The following is a 19933-nucleotide window of genomic DNA, read 5'->3' on the forward strand; positions in this document are numbered from 1 at the left end:
GGGGCAAGTCTCTGAGAAGACTTACTGGAGTAGGGGAAGAGGGGAAAGCAGAGCCTCCAGATGAGGAATCGGTACTTTTTTTTAAATGGTAGGAGAGAAATACAATGAGTACAGGCTAAAGGAAGGCAACCATTGATGGAATGCAACAGTAATGGTAGAACTTCTAAATTAACATGAAGAAATGAAATAATAATAAGTTCATATTAACCAAGTATTTATTCTGTCTGGTCTTGGACTATTACCTCATTTAATTTTGATAGCAGCTTTCTGAGGTGGGTGCTATTATCATCCTCAATTCATAGACTGGAAAACTAAGTCCTAAAGAGGTCAAGTGACTTACCAAGGCTACAAACAAGAAATAAGTGCTGAGTCTGAATTCAAATCGATTAATAAGTGGTCTCGTTCTTAACCACTACCTTAACCATTACCCCATACTGCCTCCACTGAGTGGCAATTGGACCATTCCAGCAGAAATAAGGAAAAGGAAACAGCAATCTAAAATAAATAGTGCACATTAAGTAAGGTGGGAAGAGTAAAAGCAGATATGTAAATCATTGCATTAAGTGTGAATGGAGTAAATTCTCCCCTTACAAGGCAGAGATTTTTCTGACTGGAGTAAAGGTGGCAGACAGGTCATGGGGCCTGGATCATGCTTCTCTTTGTTGCTCCTGCAGTCTCTGGAGACAGCCCTCAAGTACTGCAACTACATGTTCACCACTGTCTTTGTGCTGGAGGCTGTGCTGAAGCTGGTGGCATTTGGTCTGAGACGCTTCTTCAAGGACCGGTGAGCAAAACTGGGCTGGGCTGAGGCAGCGGAGAGTGCACTGCAGGAGGGGAAAAGCAGTCCTGATCCCAAGGGAAACTTGGAGCAGCTGGAGGAGGGGAACCAATGAGTCTGAGGAGTGATGGCCATTGATCCCAGGTGCTGCCTTCAGCCCTGACGGGTCCAGGGCATTCTGCCGAACCCCTCTCATGGGTCCTCCATACCCCACAGGTAGAGCAGGGCATACCTCATGCAAGTCCTTCTTTTCAGAGGGAACAAGTGGAGCTCAGAGAGGTTGATGGACTAGCCCAAGGCCACACAGAGGGAGCAGCTGGCTCAAGATTCAGACCTAGGAGTCAGAACCCATTCCTCCTCAGATGTTCCTTTAGCCTGGTCAGCCTCTTGCTTGAGGGATAGAGGCTGTGGTGGGGTTGGGGCGGCGGGGTGGGGGGCAGCGAGGGAGCTGGAGCCACTGGGATCTGGAGGGGCTGTTAGGGATCCCTGTGGGCCACGGCAGGAGGGTGGAGGGCTGGGAAACTCCTCCCAGCTGGAGTGTATCTAAACTCAAGTGCGTCTTGCCCTGCATCTCACTCCCGCCCTCCTGTGCCCGGCCGCACAGGTGGAACCAGCTGGACCTGGCCATCGTATTGCTCTCAGTCATGGGCATCACGCTGGAGGAGATTGAGATCAACGCGGCACTGCCCATCAACCCCACCATCATCCGCATCATGCGAGTCTTACGCATCGCCCGGGGTGAGGGTCAGGTGGGGGAGGGGATGGGGTAGGATGGGCCACCTGCTGAGCAGGGGGAACAGGAGCCCATCCCTGACACACACTCAACACCCCCATTCTGTGTGCCCTCGTCCTGACAGCTCTGTACTGCACCCTGGCATGCCCCCTCCATATAACACCCTGCCCAGTGTGGTCCAGTCTCAGGTTGGGTTGAAAGGAACCCAGTACAGCCAAGAAGACACTGGGTCTTCACCAGCCTTTCTCCAGCACTGGCTGGGACACCCTGTCCTTGAAACCCTCTTTCTTCTCCCAGAAGCCTTCTTTTCGCCCCAAGGCTGTCCTTATACTTGTTTCAAAACACCTCGTGCCTCTGGCCTCACCTTTCTATCTGCCCCGCCCGTTGCCCCCAGATTCTAAGGTGGTGAGGGGTCCGGTGGAGAAACTCAGCAGTCACCCTGGGGCCTCTCCAGCCAGAGAGGAAGGGAGAGACCCAGGGGCACTCACGCGCTGGTCACTGTGGCCTCGTCACGGTGAATTACGTGCTCACTCACACGCTTGATACCCCTCTGCTCCCTTGTGCCTGCCCTCCTCCTCTCGGGCGTTTTTACTCCGACACTCACCCGGGCGAACATGTTTTTGTGCACCACCCCAAGCCCCATTCATCTGCACCCAGGGGATTGTAGTGCGGCATCTCATGCACGCTCCTCCACTTTCTCACTCTACTGCATTCACACGCACACACACGCACAGGCCTGTCACCACTGGCCTGGGCTGAGTGGGCCGGGTTGGGTGTTGTCCACAGTGCTGAAGCTGCTGAAGATGGCCACGGGGATGCGGGCCCTGCTGGACACCGTGGTGCAAGCTCTGCCCCAGGTAAGAGCCGCCCCTCCCCCAGCCTGGCCGCCATCAGTGCCACGCTGGGCCCCCTGGGGGGCGTGGGCTGTGACTTCCCTTCTCTCCAGCTCTACCTGGAGCCAAGGCAGAGTCCTGCCTTCAGAGAAGCAATTGTGAGCTCAGTGCGTGAGAGATGGGTGGAGTCCCATCTACTTCTTCGTTCTGTTCTTTTCTGAGCGTTTGCCCCCTCCCCCCACCCCTCCCCCACCTGCCTGCTCTGTACCCAGCCCTTCCTTGGGCTGGCCGCTGAGGACCCAGGCTCTGCCCCTAGGAGTCTAGGAGGATGACAGAGGTCTCAGGGCAGTGTGAGGAGAGGCCTGCACATGGGGGAATCAGAGAAGCCGTAAGGCACTTTGAGCTTGACCTTGTAGGGTGGCTTGGTAAGAGGTGGTGACGTGGATAGAGAGGTGACAGGTATGACATTCTAGGAGGGGACAGCATGAGACCCTGACCTGGGGGTGGGGACCCTGGGAAGGTAGGAAAGCGCCCCCCACCATTGGTGAGGGGAAGGGAGATAGGGTCGGGGCCACAGAGGGTGCATCTTCTGTTCTCCTGGGAACTCTGCAGTCCCGGCTCCTCCTCCCCCGCGGTCCCAGCGACTGATGGCTCCTCTTCTCCCTCCCCTCAGTGCAGCCTCACCTCGCTCTGAGGTGAGCCTCATATACATTCATGTATTCACTATGACTCATCTAGTCTTAAGGAACTTTAGGTGTCTTAAGGTAAAAGGCACAGATACAGCATGCTAAAGATGAGGATGAAAGATTAACAGCCCAGGGAACGTGAAAGCAAATTCTCTCAGGCACCTGGGCTGAAGATATTGAGTTCCGTTCTCGAGTTTGGTGTGAGCTTCCTGGCAGCCTCGTTGCAAAGGGAAAGCGACACAGCAGACAGCATGTCTGGATGGAAAGCAAGGGCTTTCATTCAGAGAGCCGTGGTCTTTACTGACATGAAATCCCTTTGGAGGAATTTGTCACATGGGAGATGGGGGTGAGTTCTGGGCAGATAGTAAATGGGTTGGAGACCAGACTCAAGCTTCCCTGAAAGTCAAAGTGTTAGTCACTCATTCATGTCTGACTCTTCGTGACCCCATGGATTGTAGCCCACCAGGCTCCTGTGTCCATGGAATTCTCCAGGCAAGAATACTGGAGTGGGTAGTCATTCCCTTCTCCAGGGGATCTTCCCAACCCAGGGATCAAATTCGGGTATTTCAGGCAGATTCTTTACCATCTGAGCTACCAGGGAACCTATGGTCAAAGCCTAGTACCCTGTGAGAGCCTGGGGATGAGGTGCCTTTATTTTTCTTGCCTGTGAAATCGGGGGGAGGGGGTGGGAGGTTGTGGTGGTAGCAGTTCTTACCTCAAAGGGTTGTTGTGAGGTTTAAAATAGTTAAAGCTTGTAAAGCACTGGATCATAAGAAGCACCATGGAAGAGTCTGCTAAGATCAGGAGTGGGGGTGGCAAGTGTGTGCCCCCAGTCTGCCTGGTCTCCTGGCCCTTTCCCCTCTCCCTTTCCCCTTGTTCTGACCCCTGGGCATCCTAACCCTACGTTGGCATAGGGCACATGGAGATGCCTAGGAGGTCCCAGCTTCAAGTAGGAGACTTGTGATAGTAATTACAACTACATTAAGAGATGTGTGTGCCTGGAACCATGTGGTATTGGGGTGAGGGGCTTACCCCTCAAAATCTATTAGCTGATCCTAGACATTTCCTTGGTTCTATGTAAAGTCACATGAAAACAAAACCTCAGTCCTTTCCTTCCAGGCTTTGTCTCAGGCACACAGAGAGAGGAGGCATCAGGGAAGGCTTCTCAGAGGAGGTGACCCCTGATCCGGGTATTGAGGGTTGGGGAGTAGGCATTTTCTAGGCAAAGGCAGAGAGAAGGTCTTCCCAGCAGAGAAAACAGAATATGCAAATGAGGTCTGTTCTCTGTGTGGCTGGAGTCTGGAGTTGGGTGGTCAGTCTGGGAGGGGTCCACAGGGCTGGACCCCAGCATTTGGGGCCTCACACCTGGCCTCAGAGGTGCTCAGTGAGGGCTTGTCTCATTAATAAACCAGCATCATTTAATTAGACACTATTGGTGTGATTGTGGTGCAGCTCAGAAGAAAACCCTTGTCTGCAGTAGAGAAACATTAGGAGCCTGTGATTAACACGGTTTACTTTTCAGCAATTAACAGGAACATCCTCAGATTCCATTCATGCAGGTCTTCTGAGGGTTCTCGGAGACACTTCCTTTCTAGGGCAAGAACATGTTGGAGCCTTATCTTACCCATAACACGAGTTAAAGGTGGTCTCTAGCCTATAGATAGATTTGAAATAGGTTTGGAATCTGATGTTTTTCTCCCAGCTGAGCTGAGGGAGGGAGGTGGCTGGGTTTGCAGGAGGCTTCTGGAGGGCCCCATCTTGCATGATTCCTGTGTTCACGCCTTTCTGGGGCCAGGGCTTGTGCTGGCCCGAGGAAGCAGATCTGAATTACTCCAGCCATGTCCCTGCTCTCTAGGACTTCCCAGACTGTCAGAGACAGTGACAGGGACACACCAGTTACGCTCACGCTGTAAGACTGAATCCCCATCTGTCTGAAGGAATCCAGGCAGGCTTCATGAAGGAGGTAGCATTACTGATGTAACTTCCTTTTTTCCCTCTCTCCATTCATCCATGGGATAGTACTGACCACACATAGGTGTGGCAGCTGTGTGCAGAGACCCTGGGGCCAGCCTGCTAGGCTTGACCCCAGTCCTGCCACTACTAGCGATGTGGTCCTGGGCAAGTACTTCACCTCTCAGGACATCTGTTTCATCACCTGAAGAATGAGGGTAAAAGAGAGTCCATAGATCACTGTGTGGAGCCATGACTAAGGAATGCTCGAAATCGGACTGCTCATAGGAAGGGCTTCATGCTCAGTCACTTAAGTCGTGTCCGACTCTGCAACCCCATGGACTGTAGCTCGCCAGGCTCCTCTATCCATGGGATTATCCAGGCAAGAGTACTGGAGTGGGTTGCCTTCTCCTAACCAGGGGATGTTCCTGACCCAGAGATCGAACCCACGTCTCCTATGGCTCCTGCGTTGCAGGCGGATCCTTTACCACTGAGCCACAGGGGCCGCCAGTAAGGGCTTCACATGTGTTATATTATTATCTGTGCTGGACCCAGCCGGCCCTCCAGGAGATGGGGCGGGTGTGGCAGACACAGACACAGAGCCTGCCCTGACCCTCAGGCTGGCCCTTTGCCTGGAGCCTGCTGTGCCCCCGCCCTGGACCTTGCCCAGCCCCACCTCCTGTCCCCACAGGTGGGCAACCTGGGCCTCCTCTTCATGCTGCTCTTCTTCATCTACGCCGCCCTGGGAGTGGAGCTCTTCGGGAAGCTGGGTGCGTGATGCTGAAGCCGGCCTGGGGGATGGGCTGTGGAACAGGTCTGGTAGTGGAGGGAGGGTCCCGGCAGGGTGGGGAGGCCTGAGACACACTCCCCGGAACAGACTGTCATGTCACGGTCTCTGTGATGGGGAAATGGTCCCACAGCAAGCCTTTGGGGGATGGATGGGTGACCCTCAGCCATCCACATCCCCCTCCCAGTGTGAACAGAGGCTTTGGAGAGATGCTTGCCTGGGTCCATGGGCACTCCCATACCTGTGCAGTGGACCCCCCAGTTGGAGCCCCCCCTAGCTGTCTGACCTCTCAGGGATGCCCCTTCCAGTCCCACCTCCCAGTGCCCATCCCCAGTCAGTGCCACTCCAGTAGGCAGAGTGGACAGGGCAAAGACTGAGTGCAATGCAGCCCACATCCAGGCAGCCCTACATAGGGCTGGCTCCAGAAAGCTGGGCCCCCCTGGGCATGAGCCCTTACCTACCTTAGCCCAGCTTCTGTCTCAGAAATTGATACCTGGGTAAAAGAAGGAGCCAGGCTCACCTGAGTTTGAGTCTCCACCTGCGTGCCACCTCCCTGAGCCTCAGTGTCTCCATCTGTGGGCTGGGCACGCACCGCTGAGGTTGTCTGAGATGAGGCTGAGAGGCAGCAGCATGGGGCAGGCCCTGCAGGGGACTCTGCAGCAGGCCAGGTGGACTCCACTCTCCTTCCAGTCTGCAACGACGAGAACCCTTGTGAGGGCATGAGCCGGCACGCCACCTTCGAGAACTTTGGCATGGCCTTCCTCACGCTCTTCCAGGTCTCCACTGGTGACAACTGGAACGGGATCATGAAGGTACACGTGGGTGGGCAGGGGAGGGAGAGTCAGGCTAGGTTCTGCCTGCCCAGCAGCCCGTCGCACAAGGAAGGGTATGCAGGGCAGAGATGCAGGGGGACCTGCCCATGGCCCTGGGGCACAGCAAGGTGGACATGAGGCCAGAGCGGGTTTCCTGTCTGCCCTTGAATGTTGCTCTGGGATCAGGGCTCAGATTCTAGGGGACAGGACTCTGTCCAGGGCCAGAGGAGGGCTGGAGGCCCGAGGCCAGGGATTCCAGGCACCACTGCTCTGGGTGCCGGGCCCTCAGCTTGGGCTTCACTGCCCATCACCCAGCACAGGTTCCCTGGCTCTGGCCTGCAGTTCAGCCCGGACTGCGTGAAGAGGGGCCTCAGGAGGACACAGATGAGGCCTGTGCCCCAGACCCCCCGGGGCCTCACCACTACCTCCCCGCCCCGCCCCCATCCCCGGTGCAGGACACACTGCGGGACTGCACCCACGACGAGCGCAGCTGCCTGAGCAGCCTGCAGTTCGTGTCGCCGCTGTACTTCGTCAGCTTCGTGCTCACGGCCCAGTTCGTGCTCATCAACGTGGTGGTGGCCGTGCTCATGAAGCACCTGGACGACAGCAACAAGGAGGCCCAGGAGGATGCCGAGATGGACGCCGAGCTGGAGCTGGAGATGGCCCACGGCCTGAGCCCCAGCCCGCGGCCACCCGCCGGCTCCCTGGGGGCGCCCGCGCCCGCTCACGGGCCAGGAGGGGCGGGCGGCGAGGGTGACCCCGAGGGCCGCCTGCGCCGAAGTTGTTACTCGCCAGCCCAGGTGGGCGGGGCCCGGAGAGGGCAGCGGGGTCGCTGAGGGCTGGGAGGGCAGCTGGGCTTGGCGGGGGGGCTCGGGCAGAGAGCTCGGTTGTGCCGGGCCCCACTCGCTCAGCTCCGTTTCAGGGGCGACCCTGTGATGCGGGGTCGGGCCCAGGCCACGGGCGGAGAACCAGGAAGGCAGCCTGTGCCCGCCCACCTGGCCATCCCGAGCCGGCCGATAATCCCACCTGTCCCCACCCCGTCCCCGTCCGCCTAGGAGAACCTGTGGCTGGACAGCGTCTCTTTAATCATCAAGGACTCCTTGGAGGGGGAGCTGACCATCATCGATAACCTGTCTGGGTCCATCTTCCACCACTACTCCTCGCCGGCCGGCTGCGAGAAGTGTCACCACGACAAGCAGGAGGTAACGGCAGCACCCCTAAGGGAGCTGGGGCCTCGGGGTTGGGGGTGGCTCCAGTCCTGGTGGAGGGCCAGCCCGAGGGGCAAGCCGCTCTGGGTGGAGGCCCGCCAGGGCCTACTGGATCAAGGCTGGTCCGGGGGCTGTGATGGACGAGCCTCCTCCCCGAGCCCAGCCTGGCCTGTTCCTCTGCTTGGTGCAGGCCTGTGGTGTGGCCTCAGGACCTGCGAGGCCCCACTCTGGGCCTGTACACAGCAGGTGCTCAGAAAGCGCGGCTACCCACCGTGGTGGTGAGCTGCGGGTGCCAGCAGGAAGCCCAGGCATCCCCTCTGGTGCAGTGTGCCTTTTTTGTGATGTCAAGGGGTCACTCAGGGCCATCGTCCCGGAGCTCAAGGCCTGAGCCCCCCGGAGCCTCTTCCCGGGGCCCCTAGCTCCGCCCTCCCCAGGTGGGGTTTCCCTGATGGGCACCGCAGGGCATCCATGGCCTTGGCCTGTCTTGTGAAGACTCAGGCGGGCCCTGACCCCTCTCCCTAGTGACGTGGGGCCCTGAGCACCTCCCTAGGAGTGTCCAGCCCCCAGGGATCCGCTTTAGCTTGAAGTGACTTCAGATTCCCCAAGGTCCTAGGGGCTCACAAGCACCCCCAGCCCATGAGGGCAGCCTGCACAGGGCCACAGGTGAGTCAGACCCAGTGGCCTTCAAGGGCACTTGGTCTGGGGGCAAGTGGGCCAGCTTTGGTTCACAGCTCTCAGCAGTTCACCTACCCGCTGGCCCAGCCCAGGCCTGGCACTCTGCCGTCTGTGACATCCTCAGGTCATCTCCCATCCCCTAGCCCAGGCTGGGTCCCTGCACAGGATGGACATGCCATCTGTGCTCAAATCTCTGCCCTCTCTGACCGCTGCCCTGTGTCTCTCTGGAGGACCAGCCTGCCCCACCACAGCCCCAGGGGTGAACCGAGGTGGCCCCCTCTCCCTGTAGGTGCAGCTGGCCGAGACGGAGGCCTTCTCCCTGAACTCAGACAGGTCCTCGTCCATCCTGCTTGGCGATGACCTGAGTCTGGAGGACCCTGCAGCCTGCCCCATTGGCCCCAGGGATGGCAAGGTGAGCACCCAGTGGGCTCCCGGGCAGGCGGATCTGAACTTGCAGCCTGGCTTCTGCCTGCCATGCTGGGACACTGCCCCTTCCTGGTGCACCATTTAAGTGGCACCCACTGTGTGCTGGGCCCTCATCTCCTCTTGATCAGATGAGGGTTGGGGACAGAGAGGTGGAGTGATTTACCTGAAGTCACAGAGCAACAAGCCCACCCAAGGTTCCAGTCACAGCATCCAAGTGGCCCTGGCCACTCACTGTAGCTTTGGATATTTTTGCTCCATTTAATGGGAGTTATCCCTGGTGGGCAAACTTTACTGGGGGACCGGGAGGCTGAAGAGTCAAAACAGGTGCAGGCACCTACTGTGTGCCATTCTGTCTGCACTCAGTGTGTCCGTCCCCCAGCACAGCTCATGGTCCCCAACCTCTGCCCTCGAGGCGATCAGCCTGAGGGAGGCCAGGAGGGCTGAAAGGGCTGCTCTGTTGATCCTGCAGACTCAGGGAGGAAAGGTCTGCCACCAGGCTTGTGACCTCAAGGCTGAGTTGTTGTTGTTGTTGTTTAAGTATTTATTTCTTTACTTGGATTCCCTGGTGACTCAGATGGTAAACAGTCTGCCTGCAATGCGCCACACCCAGGTTCAATCCCCGGGTTGGGAAGATCCCCTGGAGAAGGAAATAGCAACCCACTCCAGTGTTCTTGCCCGGAGAATTCCACGGATGGAGGAGCCTGGTGGGCTACAGTCCTTGGGGTGGCAAGGAGTCGGACACTTGGGTCTTACTTGTGGCATTCAGGATCTTCACTGCATCGTGTGTGGTCTTTTGTTGCAGCACACAGACTCTCTAGTTATGTGTGGTCCCAGTAATCGGGCTTAACTGCTCCAAGGCATTCTAGTCGTGCTTGCCCAGGCTGGGGGAGGTGCGAGAGCCCCTGGCCTGAGGTTGGTACGCAGATGGGCCTCCCCTAAGAGAGTCTCTGTCCCCTTGGCCCCTGGGGCAGCCTGGATTTGGCAACACTGCCCCCCAGGGCTGTCCTCCATCAGCTCCAGGAAGGTGGGAATCGGGGGAGTGGATCTTCCCGGCCCCCTCTGTCCCCTTTCTGACAGCTGACAGCCCCTGCCCCCGACCGCACCCAGCCCCTTCCTGGATCTCCTGCACCCCTGCACTGTTTTCCCGCACAGGATGTTGGGATGCACAGTCTAGGGTCTGGTGGGTGTTGCTGCTGCTAAGTCGCTTCAGTCGTGTCCGACTCTGTGCGACCCCATAGACATCAGCTCACCAGGCTCCGCAGTCCCCGGGATTCTCCAGGCAAGAACACTGGAGTGGGTTGCCATTTCCTTCTCCAGTGCATGAAAGGGAAAAGTGAAAGTGAAGTTGCTCAGTCGTGTCCAACTCTTAGCAACCCCATGGACTGCAGCCTACCAGGCTCCTCCGTCCATGGGATTTTCCAAGCAAGAGTACTGGAGTGGGGTGCCAGTGCCTTCTCCGCTGGTGGGTGTTAGATGGGTGCTATTTTATTAGGACTCAAAGAATGGTTCATAGAGGGCTCATATACCTTGGAGGGGGCATTGGGGCAACTTTTGAGGTGCATACTGTTCAGAGGTCACCTTGGGCTGCAGGGTTGAAGAAGGGCAGGGCTCAGGGAGTGCCAGGAAGGAGAGCTGGTTGCCAGGAGTGGTTACTCTCTCATTTATGGATGTGGAAACTGAGGCTTAGCCACGGGAAGAGACCTGCCCAGAGTCACGCTCACAAGGAGGCTTTGAAGCTGCTTGGTCTATCTTCTGGTGCCTTCACCAGCCTAGGCTTGGCCTTTTTACTGGCCAGGGTCTGTGCCAGGCACTTGGCTACGGAGACAAAGAAGACCCTCAGGAGTCTCAGGGTCACAAAGGGAGTGAGTAGGGAAATTGCTACCTGCCTGGGACATCAGAGAGGGCTTCCTGGAGGTGGGGCCCTTTCACCTCCAGGAAGTTTTGGAAGATGATGATTGCTGGCCAGGTGGAGGAGGTGAGGAGAAGGTCATCCCAGGCAGTGAGAGCAGCGAAGCAAAGGGGTGTAGAGCAGGGGCATGAAGGCAGCTGTGGCAGGCTGTTCCCGCTCCACCATCCTGCCCCTTCCACCTCCCTTTTCCTGTAGGGTGAGCCTGACCCGCCTGAGCCCATGCGGGTAGGGGACCTGGGCGAATGCTTCTTCCCCTTACCCAACACGGCCGTCTCGTCGGGTCCGGAGACCTTCCTGTGCGAGATGGAGGCCATCCCGTTCAACCCCGTCCGGTCCTGGCTGAAACACGAGAGCAGCCAAGGTGAGGGTGGGAGCCCCGCCAGCTCCCATGGCCCTGATCTCGGGTGTTGGCTTCGAAGGGAGCTGGCTGAGATTTTTCCTTAGTAATTTTGCCTAGACTATTACATTGAGTCCAGAAAGAACCAGATGGTTAATTGACAGTAAAAGATAGGAATCTCAGGCCTGATAGAACAATGACAAAAGACCAGGAGCCAAATAATACAGAGAGATGAGATCATAATTATACCAAAAATCTGGGCTAGCGGATGATTCACGCCGAGTGTCCTAGGAGCTGTGGTGAAAAAGGAAACAGGTTGGCACACATAGCTCTCATCAAGCAGAAGGCAAGCTGCCTAATTATTGAAGCGTTTTTCTAGAGCTGAATTTGAGAGGTGTTTATCCCACAAGATCATCACACAAGGTGATGCTGAATAGCAGAGAGCCTGTGGTCATTAATTGCTCTCTCGTACAAAGCCCTACCCTCAGCATCCTCTGTCTGCACTTTGGGCTTGTGGCTGGGCTCAGGGCGTGAGGACAGAGGACTCAGTTGACTGGTCCATCACAGGTTCACCTTCACCTCCAGTTCCTCTGGAAGGTGATGGGATCTGTCTTCATAGCACTGGCTGGGGAAGGGGAGCAGAAAGATGAATTCATCAGAAGAGGGGCCCCGAGATCCTGAGCCCACCCCACGTACTCTTCTGGGAGGAGGCTTGGCCTTGAGCACCTTCCAGGAGCTAAAGGTGGAGTGACTCTTCCAAGGACCTTCCTAAAGCTGATGGCCTCTGGACTGGACATGATGGCTGAGGTGCCAAGACCCCAGACCTTCTGAATCAGAAGTTAGGGCACAGGACCAAAGAGCCATTCTGATCAGACAAAATCCCATCATCTTTACCTAACCTTTCATTAGCATTTTTCCATAAATAAGATGACATAGATGAGGAATCCCCCTTACCTGGGGACATTCAAGCTTCCATCCTCATCCTGGAAGGCATTGAGGGGACCATGGGCAGAAGTTGCTGCCCCCCACCCGCAGAACTGCCCCTGCTCTCATTTCCACCTCACCTTCTCTTTGCCCCTCTCCTTCCCCAGCACTCTGTCTGCTCTGCTGTCCAGCCTGGTGCCCACCTGTGTGCTGTCCTTGGAGGGGAGGGCCCCCAGGCCTGGCCAGGCCCCGAGGGTGTCAGGGCTGGGGAGTGAGTGTCTTAGTGAGCACTGCTGTTCATGGGGCTTGAGCTCCATAGCTGCCTCTTGCTCTTACAGCCATGTCTCCACTCCTCAAGGTGGGCAGCTAGTCCCCATTTAAAGAGGAAGGAACCTAGGGGGTCTTGAGCCTGGATCTGCTTGGCTCCAGAAACTGCCACTGCCAGTGCCCATCCTCCCAGGACTCACAGGCAGGCTCGATGTTTCTCTCTTGCTCTCACGATGAACTCCGAGGCTCAGAGAGGGAGCCTCGCCTGTGCAGTCACAGCCAATTTGTCAGGAGGGCCCTTCCTGCCAGCCCACCCTCAGGGGCCCGCCAGCCTGAGCCTGCTCCCCTGCCCCTCTCCTCCCTCCCCAGCAGCGCCCCCGAGCCCCTTCTCCCCAGATGCCTCCAGCCCACTCCTGCCCATGCCGGCGGAGTTCTTCCACCCTGCCGTGGCCGCCAGCCAGGAAGGGCAGGAGAAGGGGACCGGGGCCGGGACCCTCCCCAAGATCGCCCTGCAGGGCTCCTGGGCCTCCCTGCGGTCGCCGAGTGTCAACTGCACCCTCCTTCGACAGGTACGATCCCTCCCAGCTCTGAGAGCTCTCCTGTCAGGGGACATGCGAGGGGGATCTTGAAATCCAAGGTGAGGGAGGAGGGAATGGGGCCCAACTAAAGGCACCAGGCAGGGTGGTGCCTGCCAGGGACACTTGGAAAAGTGGGGCATAGTGCTGAGACTGGTGGCACTAGAGGCTGATGAAGTGGACAGGGCGGGGTCCTAGGGCATCTGGGGACAGTAGAGTGTGGGGAGGGCCCAGATTGGGGCCCCTGAAGGAAAACATGGGCTCTAGCTTGAGGGGACAGGAAGGAGGGGGCATTGGAGTCATTGCAGGGTGTAGGGGGTGGGGCACTGAGGGGGTTGGGATGTGATTGCTAGGAATGGAGGTCTCGGTCTGCTGGGCCACCTGTATTGACTTGGCCAGGGCTACCACCCGGGCACCCCTCAGGGCCCAGAGCACAGAGCAGAAGGGTCTGCAGACCTGACATCCCTGGTCTGGGGGTGGGGGTGGGGGTGGGAGGGAGCGGGGCCGGGGGTTGGGGACCAGGTCTCAGGGAGAGGCACAGTGCAGGAGGCATAGTCAGCCCAGGGCTCTTGCAGTTACTTGTTCGCCCAGTGATTGTTGACCGCAGCTACCTGCCAGGCTACAGCCAGCCGCAGGGGTGAAAAACCCCTGCCTCCCAGGGTTTACCGTTTAGTGTGCTGCAGGGATGTGCCAGGAGAGATGATCAGAATAAATGCATGGAAAGTATAGTCTGTTTGGCAGTGATGTGGGCCAGGGAGAATGCTGCCGGGGGGTGGGGGGGAATTGGTGGGTCAGTGGGGTGCTGACAGTTCAGGTGGAGGGACTGGGAGGGCAGTGAGGGGTGACGCAGGTGTGTATCAGGGAAGAGCTTTCCAGGCAGAGGTGGGGGTGGGGGTGCGGGGTGGGGTGGGAGGAGCCAGGTGAGTTATCGAGGAGGGAGGTCCCAGAGGGATGGGGTGAGGTCCAAGGGCTTTTCCTCCCAGTGAACTCAGATCCCCCTCTGCTGGGTGCCAGGGTCTGACTGAGGTCTGAGAAGGATGACGCTGGTCCCACCCTGAGGACCAGGCAGTGGGGTGGGGTGGGGCCCGGTCGGAGGCTACTGCAGGGACCACCAGGAAGGCCACCTTGCAGCTCAGACAGCTGGAAAGCCTCGCCAGGCCCGGTGTGTTGCTGAGGGGTCGGAGGGGCTGGGCGTGTGCCCCTCGGGGGAGGGGAACACCCGGCGGCCCCCCATCCCCTGTGGCCCTCCCTGCAGGCCACGGGGAGCGACACGTCGCTGGAGGTCAGCCGCAGCAGCTCGGCGGGCAGCCTGCAGACCACGCTGGAGGACAGCCTGACCCTGAGCGACAGCCCGCGGCGAGGGCTGGGGCCGCCCGCGTCCGTCCCGGGGCCCCGCGCTGGCCAGTCGCCCGCCGCGCGCTGCCGCCCGAGCTCGCGGGGCCGGGGCCCGTTCAGCCTGCGCGGGCTGCGGGCGCACCAGCGCAGCCACAGCAGCGGGGGCTCCACTAGTCCGGGCTGCACGCGGCACGACTCCATGGACCCCTCGGACGAGGAGGGCGCGGGCGGCCGGGCCAGCGGGGGTGGCGGGGGCGCGGGCAGCGAGCACTCAGAGACCCTCAGCAGCCTCTCGCTCACCTCCCTCTTCGGGCCGCCGCCCCCGCCGCCCGGCCTCCCGCCCGCGCGCCGCTTCAGCAGCGCCAGCAGCCTGGCCGCCGGGCCCGGCCGCCCCCGCGCCGCCGCCGCCGCCCCCGCCGCCCCCGGGCCCCGCGGCCTGGCCCGCAGCCCCTCCTGGGCCGCCGCCGATCGCTGCAAGGACCCGCCGCGCCCGGCCGAGCCAGCCGCCCCCCGGGACCCCGAGGCGCCCGAGCCGCAGCCACCGCCGCCGCCGCCGCCGGGGGAGCCTCCGTCCGGGGACGCCGCGAGCCAAGGGAGGAGATGAGGGCCGCCGCCCGCCCGCCCCGTCTCACCTTTCTTTACCTCAGGAGCCAGGGGCAGACAGCAATACTTCGTCCAGTCCACGAACTGGACCTGGGCGCCGCGCCGGGGGCGCCGCCGTCGGGGCGGGAGGAGCAGGGTCCCCCCGCCCAGTGGCCGAGGCTCAGAAGGGCCCAGCTGTGGTCCTGCCCGTGCGTATACGTGTATACATATGCATATACATAGAGAGAGACAGACATATATATTTATTTATTTTTTCTACCGAGAGCTTATGACTCCCAGAAAGTGCTAAAGTTGAGCATAGCCGGTGGGGGCCCACTCCCGGGGCACTGGCGGCTGGAATTTCTGGTGTCTCCCTCCCGGGTTGAGAGTGGCTTGGAGAGGGCTCTCAGGCCTCCGAGGGTCCCCACCGTGGCCGGGGAGACAGGCCCAGAAGAAGAGGTGGAATTCAGGGTGCATTTTTTTTTCCTTTAAAGAAGAAACGCTGCTAAGATCCCACCCCTCCACATGGGGTGTCTGTCTTGTTCCTGACCGTCTAGTTGTTGTGACAGTCCTTCATAGATGCCCCAGAGTACACAAACTCTCTTAGTCAACCAGTTAGATGTCTTTCTTTAGAAAAACCAGGGGTAAGTCCTGGTATTACTTTTAGGACAGGGGTGGGGGTGGAAGGTGGCTCCACGACTGGGCAGGGTGGGGATGCGCGCTCTGCTTTAGGTGAGGTTCCAGGGCTTTTGCCCCCAAGGAGCTGAGAGCATCAGGGCTGCAGGAAGGAGAGGGACAGTGGAGGAATTAAGTAGATGAGATGTTTGGAGGTCAAGGGAACCCTCCTGGTCTGTGCTGGTCCGGCTGCCCCCAGGGGCTCCTGGGTTCTGACAATCAGTGGCCGGTTACTTATTGCCTTTTACCCCCACCCCGGGGTGGACCCTGAGCCACGGCCATTCCTGGAGGTTGTACACAACCCCCCACTCCCTGTCCCCTGACCAACCCTGCTCCCTGCTCCCCCATCCTCCATGGAGTTCAGGGTAAAACAGATCTGACAGGACCCTAAGTAGGGGTGGGGGTACCTGCCTGGGCCTCGGGATCAGCCCTGGCCCCTGCGCCTTCCCACGCCCGCCTGGCACCTGGAGACCCACATCCCCACATTCTCTCTCCCTGCTGCCTGCCTCTGGGTCTCTGTTTCATCTCCCTCCCCAGCTTTCCCAAAGCTGCAGTACTTCTCAAATGGGTTCCCAGACGGGTATTTATTTGAATAGTTGTGCATTTATTTCAGTATTTATTAGAAAAAAACCCCAGTACATTGGACCCATGACGTCACAGACATAGTGCTCAGATCAAGGCTGGGTTTTGAGCAGTGAATGGACTTGAAGTCATTTTGAGGAAGAAGGCTGGGACATGGTGATGCAGTGATCTGCAGACATGCAGAGGTTGTGGGGTGGCAAAGGCTGAAAGCTGGGGACTCACCAGGCTTCAGCAATAACCAGGCCCTCTGCCAGTGTGAGAGCCTCTCAAAGGCTTCAGCTGGCCCCGCCAAGGGGCCCTTGACCTTGTTCCCAAACCCTGACCTTAAAGAGCTTGGCTTTGGGCTGGGCTGATGGGTTCAGGAGAAAGGTCTTCTTGACAGGCCCTGGGTCTTCTGGGTGGCAGAGGGACCCCTGGGGTCTGGGCATTGTGCAAGGGGAGGAGGTAACGTGGCCTGCAAAGCCTTTCCGCAAGAGCTGGTAGGGGGAAGGGTTGTTTGGTCCACTTCACACCTGAGGAAGCCAAGGTCCACCCCAGGGGGTGAAGGGGCCACCCCAGGACCCTCAGAGCCCAGGCAGCAAAGAGGCTGGGGCGCCTTGGGCAGCCAGCCCCCGAGTACCTGGAGTGTGAAACAGGGACCCTGTGTTTCAAAGCAGGTGGATTCAGAAAGTCACAGCCGGGCTGCGGGCCTCTCTGTTGGCAGTAAGGGGGAGTTGGGCCATCTGGGTGGTCAGTCCTGGACTTGCCCCTGAGCCTCTGGAGCCTCCCTGTCCTCACCCGAAAGAGCGATGGTGGGTAGTCCTCTTTGAGGGGTCGGTGTGAGGACACACAGGCGGTGCCCAAACGCTCTGCACTCTCCCAGGCAGCAGCCTCCAGGGGAGAGGTTGGCTGGGCCTGGGGTCATGTCCCCTCCTGCCCCCCAGGGGCCCATTGGCTGGAGGCAGAGGCTGGGCCGTAGTCCTGAGCTGCTTGCTCCAGAGAGCCTTGCACTGGCTGCCCTGGCCATGCTGATGGTTTCATCACGGGGGTGCTTGCTTGTCTGGGGAAGAAAAGGGCGCGGGTAGCCTGCCGGGGTCTGCCTCACTCTCCCTCCATGAGCCACGCTTGGCCCCAGCAATCGAGGTGGAGGGGAGGCTGCACACACAGTAGCTGTGCCTGGCAGCGTGTTCCTGGAGGGACGTGTGTGCCAGGGGCTGGAAGATGGCCTGTGGGATCTGGGAGGACCGTGTGGAGGGTGAGTTGGGGTTCAAGGGGATGGTATCTGACACCGGTCAGCAGCTTCCATTTTCTGGGCTCAGGTGTCATTGGGGGCCCTGAGCCCCGTGTACTGCTGCTCCACGCACAGACCAGGGAAGTGACTTTCCTGGTGTCACCGGGTTATCAGTGGCTGGGCAGGGAACACGTCTTGGGTGTGTCTGACATAAAGCCATCCTTTTATCGGGATCTGTGTGACCTCAGAACAGCAGACACGTCGGGAAGAGTGATCACCTGAGTGATGGTGGGAGATCTGGTCAGAGCAGGATGTGTCTGGAGGTGGATAGAGCTGAACATGGAAGATAGAAGCTTTGCCTGAAGGAGTCGTGAGAGATGGGCTGGTTCCTGGAGGGCCTCAAATGCCGAACCCAGGCACTTGATCTTGTTCCTGGGAGTTACAGGTGATAGGGGACCGGGGAAGCTGTGATTGGCCGGCCAGGACAAGCCCAAATGGCTAAGGGTTGGGTGATTAGCCCCTCTGCCCTCCCCGATCCTGTGGCCTGTCCATCACAAAAGCACAAACCTACCCTAATCCACGTGGCCTGGCCCTGAGGAGAGTGGGGACCCTGGTGCTGGACACCGCAAGCTGTGTGTTTGCAGATCTCTGCAGGATGGTGGCTGGCAGGCACCTCAACACCTATACAAAGGGACCCAAGACCAGATGGGACATGGCCTGCCCCGGCCAAACCCTTTTCCTGTCTCCTGCCAGGCCTTCTCCTGTACCAGGCAGCCCCCTAAAAGTGGACCAAATGTGCACAGTATCAGCCTGTCTGCCTGTCTTCCTCCCCACCGCCCCAAATCTTCCCACTGGAGCTTTCTGTTTCCAGGGCCACCTCTGGCCCCCTTTGCTGCGCTGTGTAAGGGCTTGGGGTCTTAGAAACTGATGTTTAGCCCAGATACACATACTCTTTTTGTCTTTGTGCAATAATCAGTGTTCCTGGCGGAGCCTGGGCTGAGCCAGGGTTTGAGGAGGAGACAGAGGCCGCCTCCTCCTGGAAGCCCTCCACCCAGCCCTGCTGCTGTGACTATCGCACTCCCAGTCGCTGTACAGTTTCTATGGTGTGAATAAACTTCCTTCCTAGTTGCTGATGGCGCTGGTACCTACTGGCCCAGATGGCCTGGGGTAGAGAAACCAAGTGGCCGCTGCCACCAGTGTTGTTTTGAATAAAACCTGAAGCCTATTTCAGAATTTTTCTGTGTGTCTGGGCTGTTCTTTCCCTAGTGGCGTTGGTGTTGAACTGGGGGATTTCCTGGTGTGGGGGTGGGCGTGGTGGTGGTGATGTGTTTATCATGCCCAGGCTGTGGGGCCTGGGGTGTCCGGGACCTAGAGACACCCATGGAAGGGGCCTCTCCTGGCTGGGGTGTGAGTCGGGGGCTGCTGGGCTGGGGAGGAGGCAGAACCTGGCTCTGTAGTGAAGATGCTGGACCCGGGTGAAAGAGTAACAAGAGAGTAGTCATCTACTTACCTGGCACTGTTACCTAAAGTCATACTGTGGGTATTTTCAGGACTCTTTTGGTTCATTTCAGTTCAGTTCAGTTGCTCAGTTGTGTCCAACTCTTTGCCACCACGTGGACGGCAGCATGCCAGGCCTCCCTGTCCATCGCCAACTCCCGGAGTTTACCCAAACTCATGTCCATTGAGTCGGTGATGCCATCCAACCATCTCATCCTCTGTTGTCCCCTTCTCCTCCTGCCTTCAATCTTTCCCAGCATCAGAGTCTTTTCCAATGAGTCAGTTCTTCGCATCAGGTGGCCAAAGGATTGGAGTTTCAGCTTCAGCATCAGTTCTTCCCATGAATACTCAGGACTGATCTCCTTTAGGATGGACTGGTTGGATCTCCTTGCTGTCCAAGGGACTCTCAAGAGGCTTCTCCAATACCACAGTTCACAAAGGACAAAAATCCAACTCAAATGAACTTGAAAGAAAAAGCTGGAAGAGAGGAAAGGAAGGCAGGGAGAAAAGAGAAATAAGATGAAAGTAACTTAGCGGCTCAAGTAGCTAAAAAGTCCAGAGGTAGAGTCACCTTCAGATGCAGTTGGATCAGGGGCTCCAACTATGTTGTTAGGACGAAGTCTCTCTCTCCCTCTTGGCTCTGCTTCCTTCTGAGTTTGTCTCCTTCCTCTCTGAGTGGCCACCAGCAGCCCAGGCTTGGGGCCTATCTGCCCACCCCCAGATGAAGGAGAGCGTCTCTCCCTGACAGTCTGGCAAAGTTCATGAAATCTCATAGGTTGACTGGGGTACATGCCATGCTCTGATTGGCCAGGTCTCTGGGATCCAGGGATGGGGGTGACCCACCGGCATCATGGTTTGAGAGCAAGAAAGGGAGAAATTGTCGAGGAGAACCACTGTGTGCTTGTTGGAAGGAGGGTCTGAAGGCTGGACACACAGAGAAACCTGGGTTGCCTCTCCTCTGGCTAGGCTGCTTGCGGCTTCATCCTTGGGAAGTGTGCTCTCATCACTGCCCCTCAGATCAGACCAGGGACCCAGAGAGGTCCAGAGACTGATCTGGAAGTCTATAAGCTGTAGGAGTGAAATAGCCAAGTCAGTGGCTAGAGGGCCTACCTGATCCTCACCAGCCTTATCTAGTCCATCCGCCCCCTCGGT

At 58.4% G+C, this 19933-nt stretch overlaps 1 protein-coding gene across 1 annotated transcript in view; it reads left to right on the top strand.

Moving 5' to 3' along the window:
- The window catches only part of CACNA1I (calcium voltage-gated channel subunit alpha1 I), a 111728-nt gene extending 93214 nt beyond the window's left edge, over positions 1–18514 (top strand). Inside the window, exons 26-36 of the mRNA XM_081590202.1 lie at positions 675–784; positions 1383–1516; positions 2298–2368; positions 5672–5750; positions 6458–6579; positions 7035–7379; positions 7635–7781; positions 8752–8874; positions 10993–11158; positions 12698–12894; positions 14156–18514. Of these exons, the coding sequence (XP_081446328.1) occupies positions 675–784; positions 1383–1516; positions 2298–2368; positions 5672–5750; positions 6458–6579; positions 7035–7379; positions 7635–7781; positions 8752–8874; positions 10993–11158; positions 12698–12894; positions 14156–14839 (2178 nt within the window). The 3' untranslated portion in view covers positions 14840–18514. The remainder of the gene's footprint in view (positions 1–674; positions 785–1382; positions 1517–2297; positions 2369–5671; positions 5751–6457; positions 6580–7034; positions 7380–7634; positions 7782–8751; positions 8875–10992; positions 11159–12697; positions 12895–14155) is intronic.
- Positions 18515–19933: the final 1419 nt, after the last annotated feature.

This window comes from Giraffa tippelskirchi, chromosome 4 (assembly GCF_054371585.1).
Source record: "Giraffa tippelskirchi isolate mGirTip1 chromosome 4, T2T-mGirTip1v1.2.pri, whole genome shotgun sequence".
Classification (NCBI taxonomy): Eukaryota; Metazoa; Chordata; class Mammalia; order Artiodactyla; family Giraffidae; genus Giraffa; species Giraffa tippelskirchi.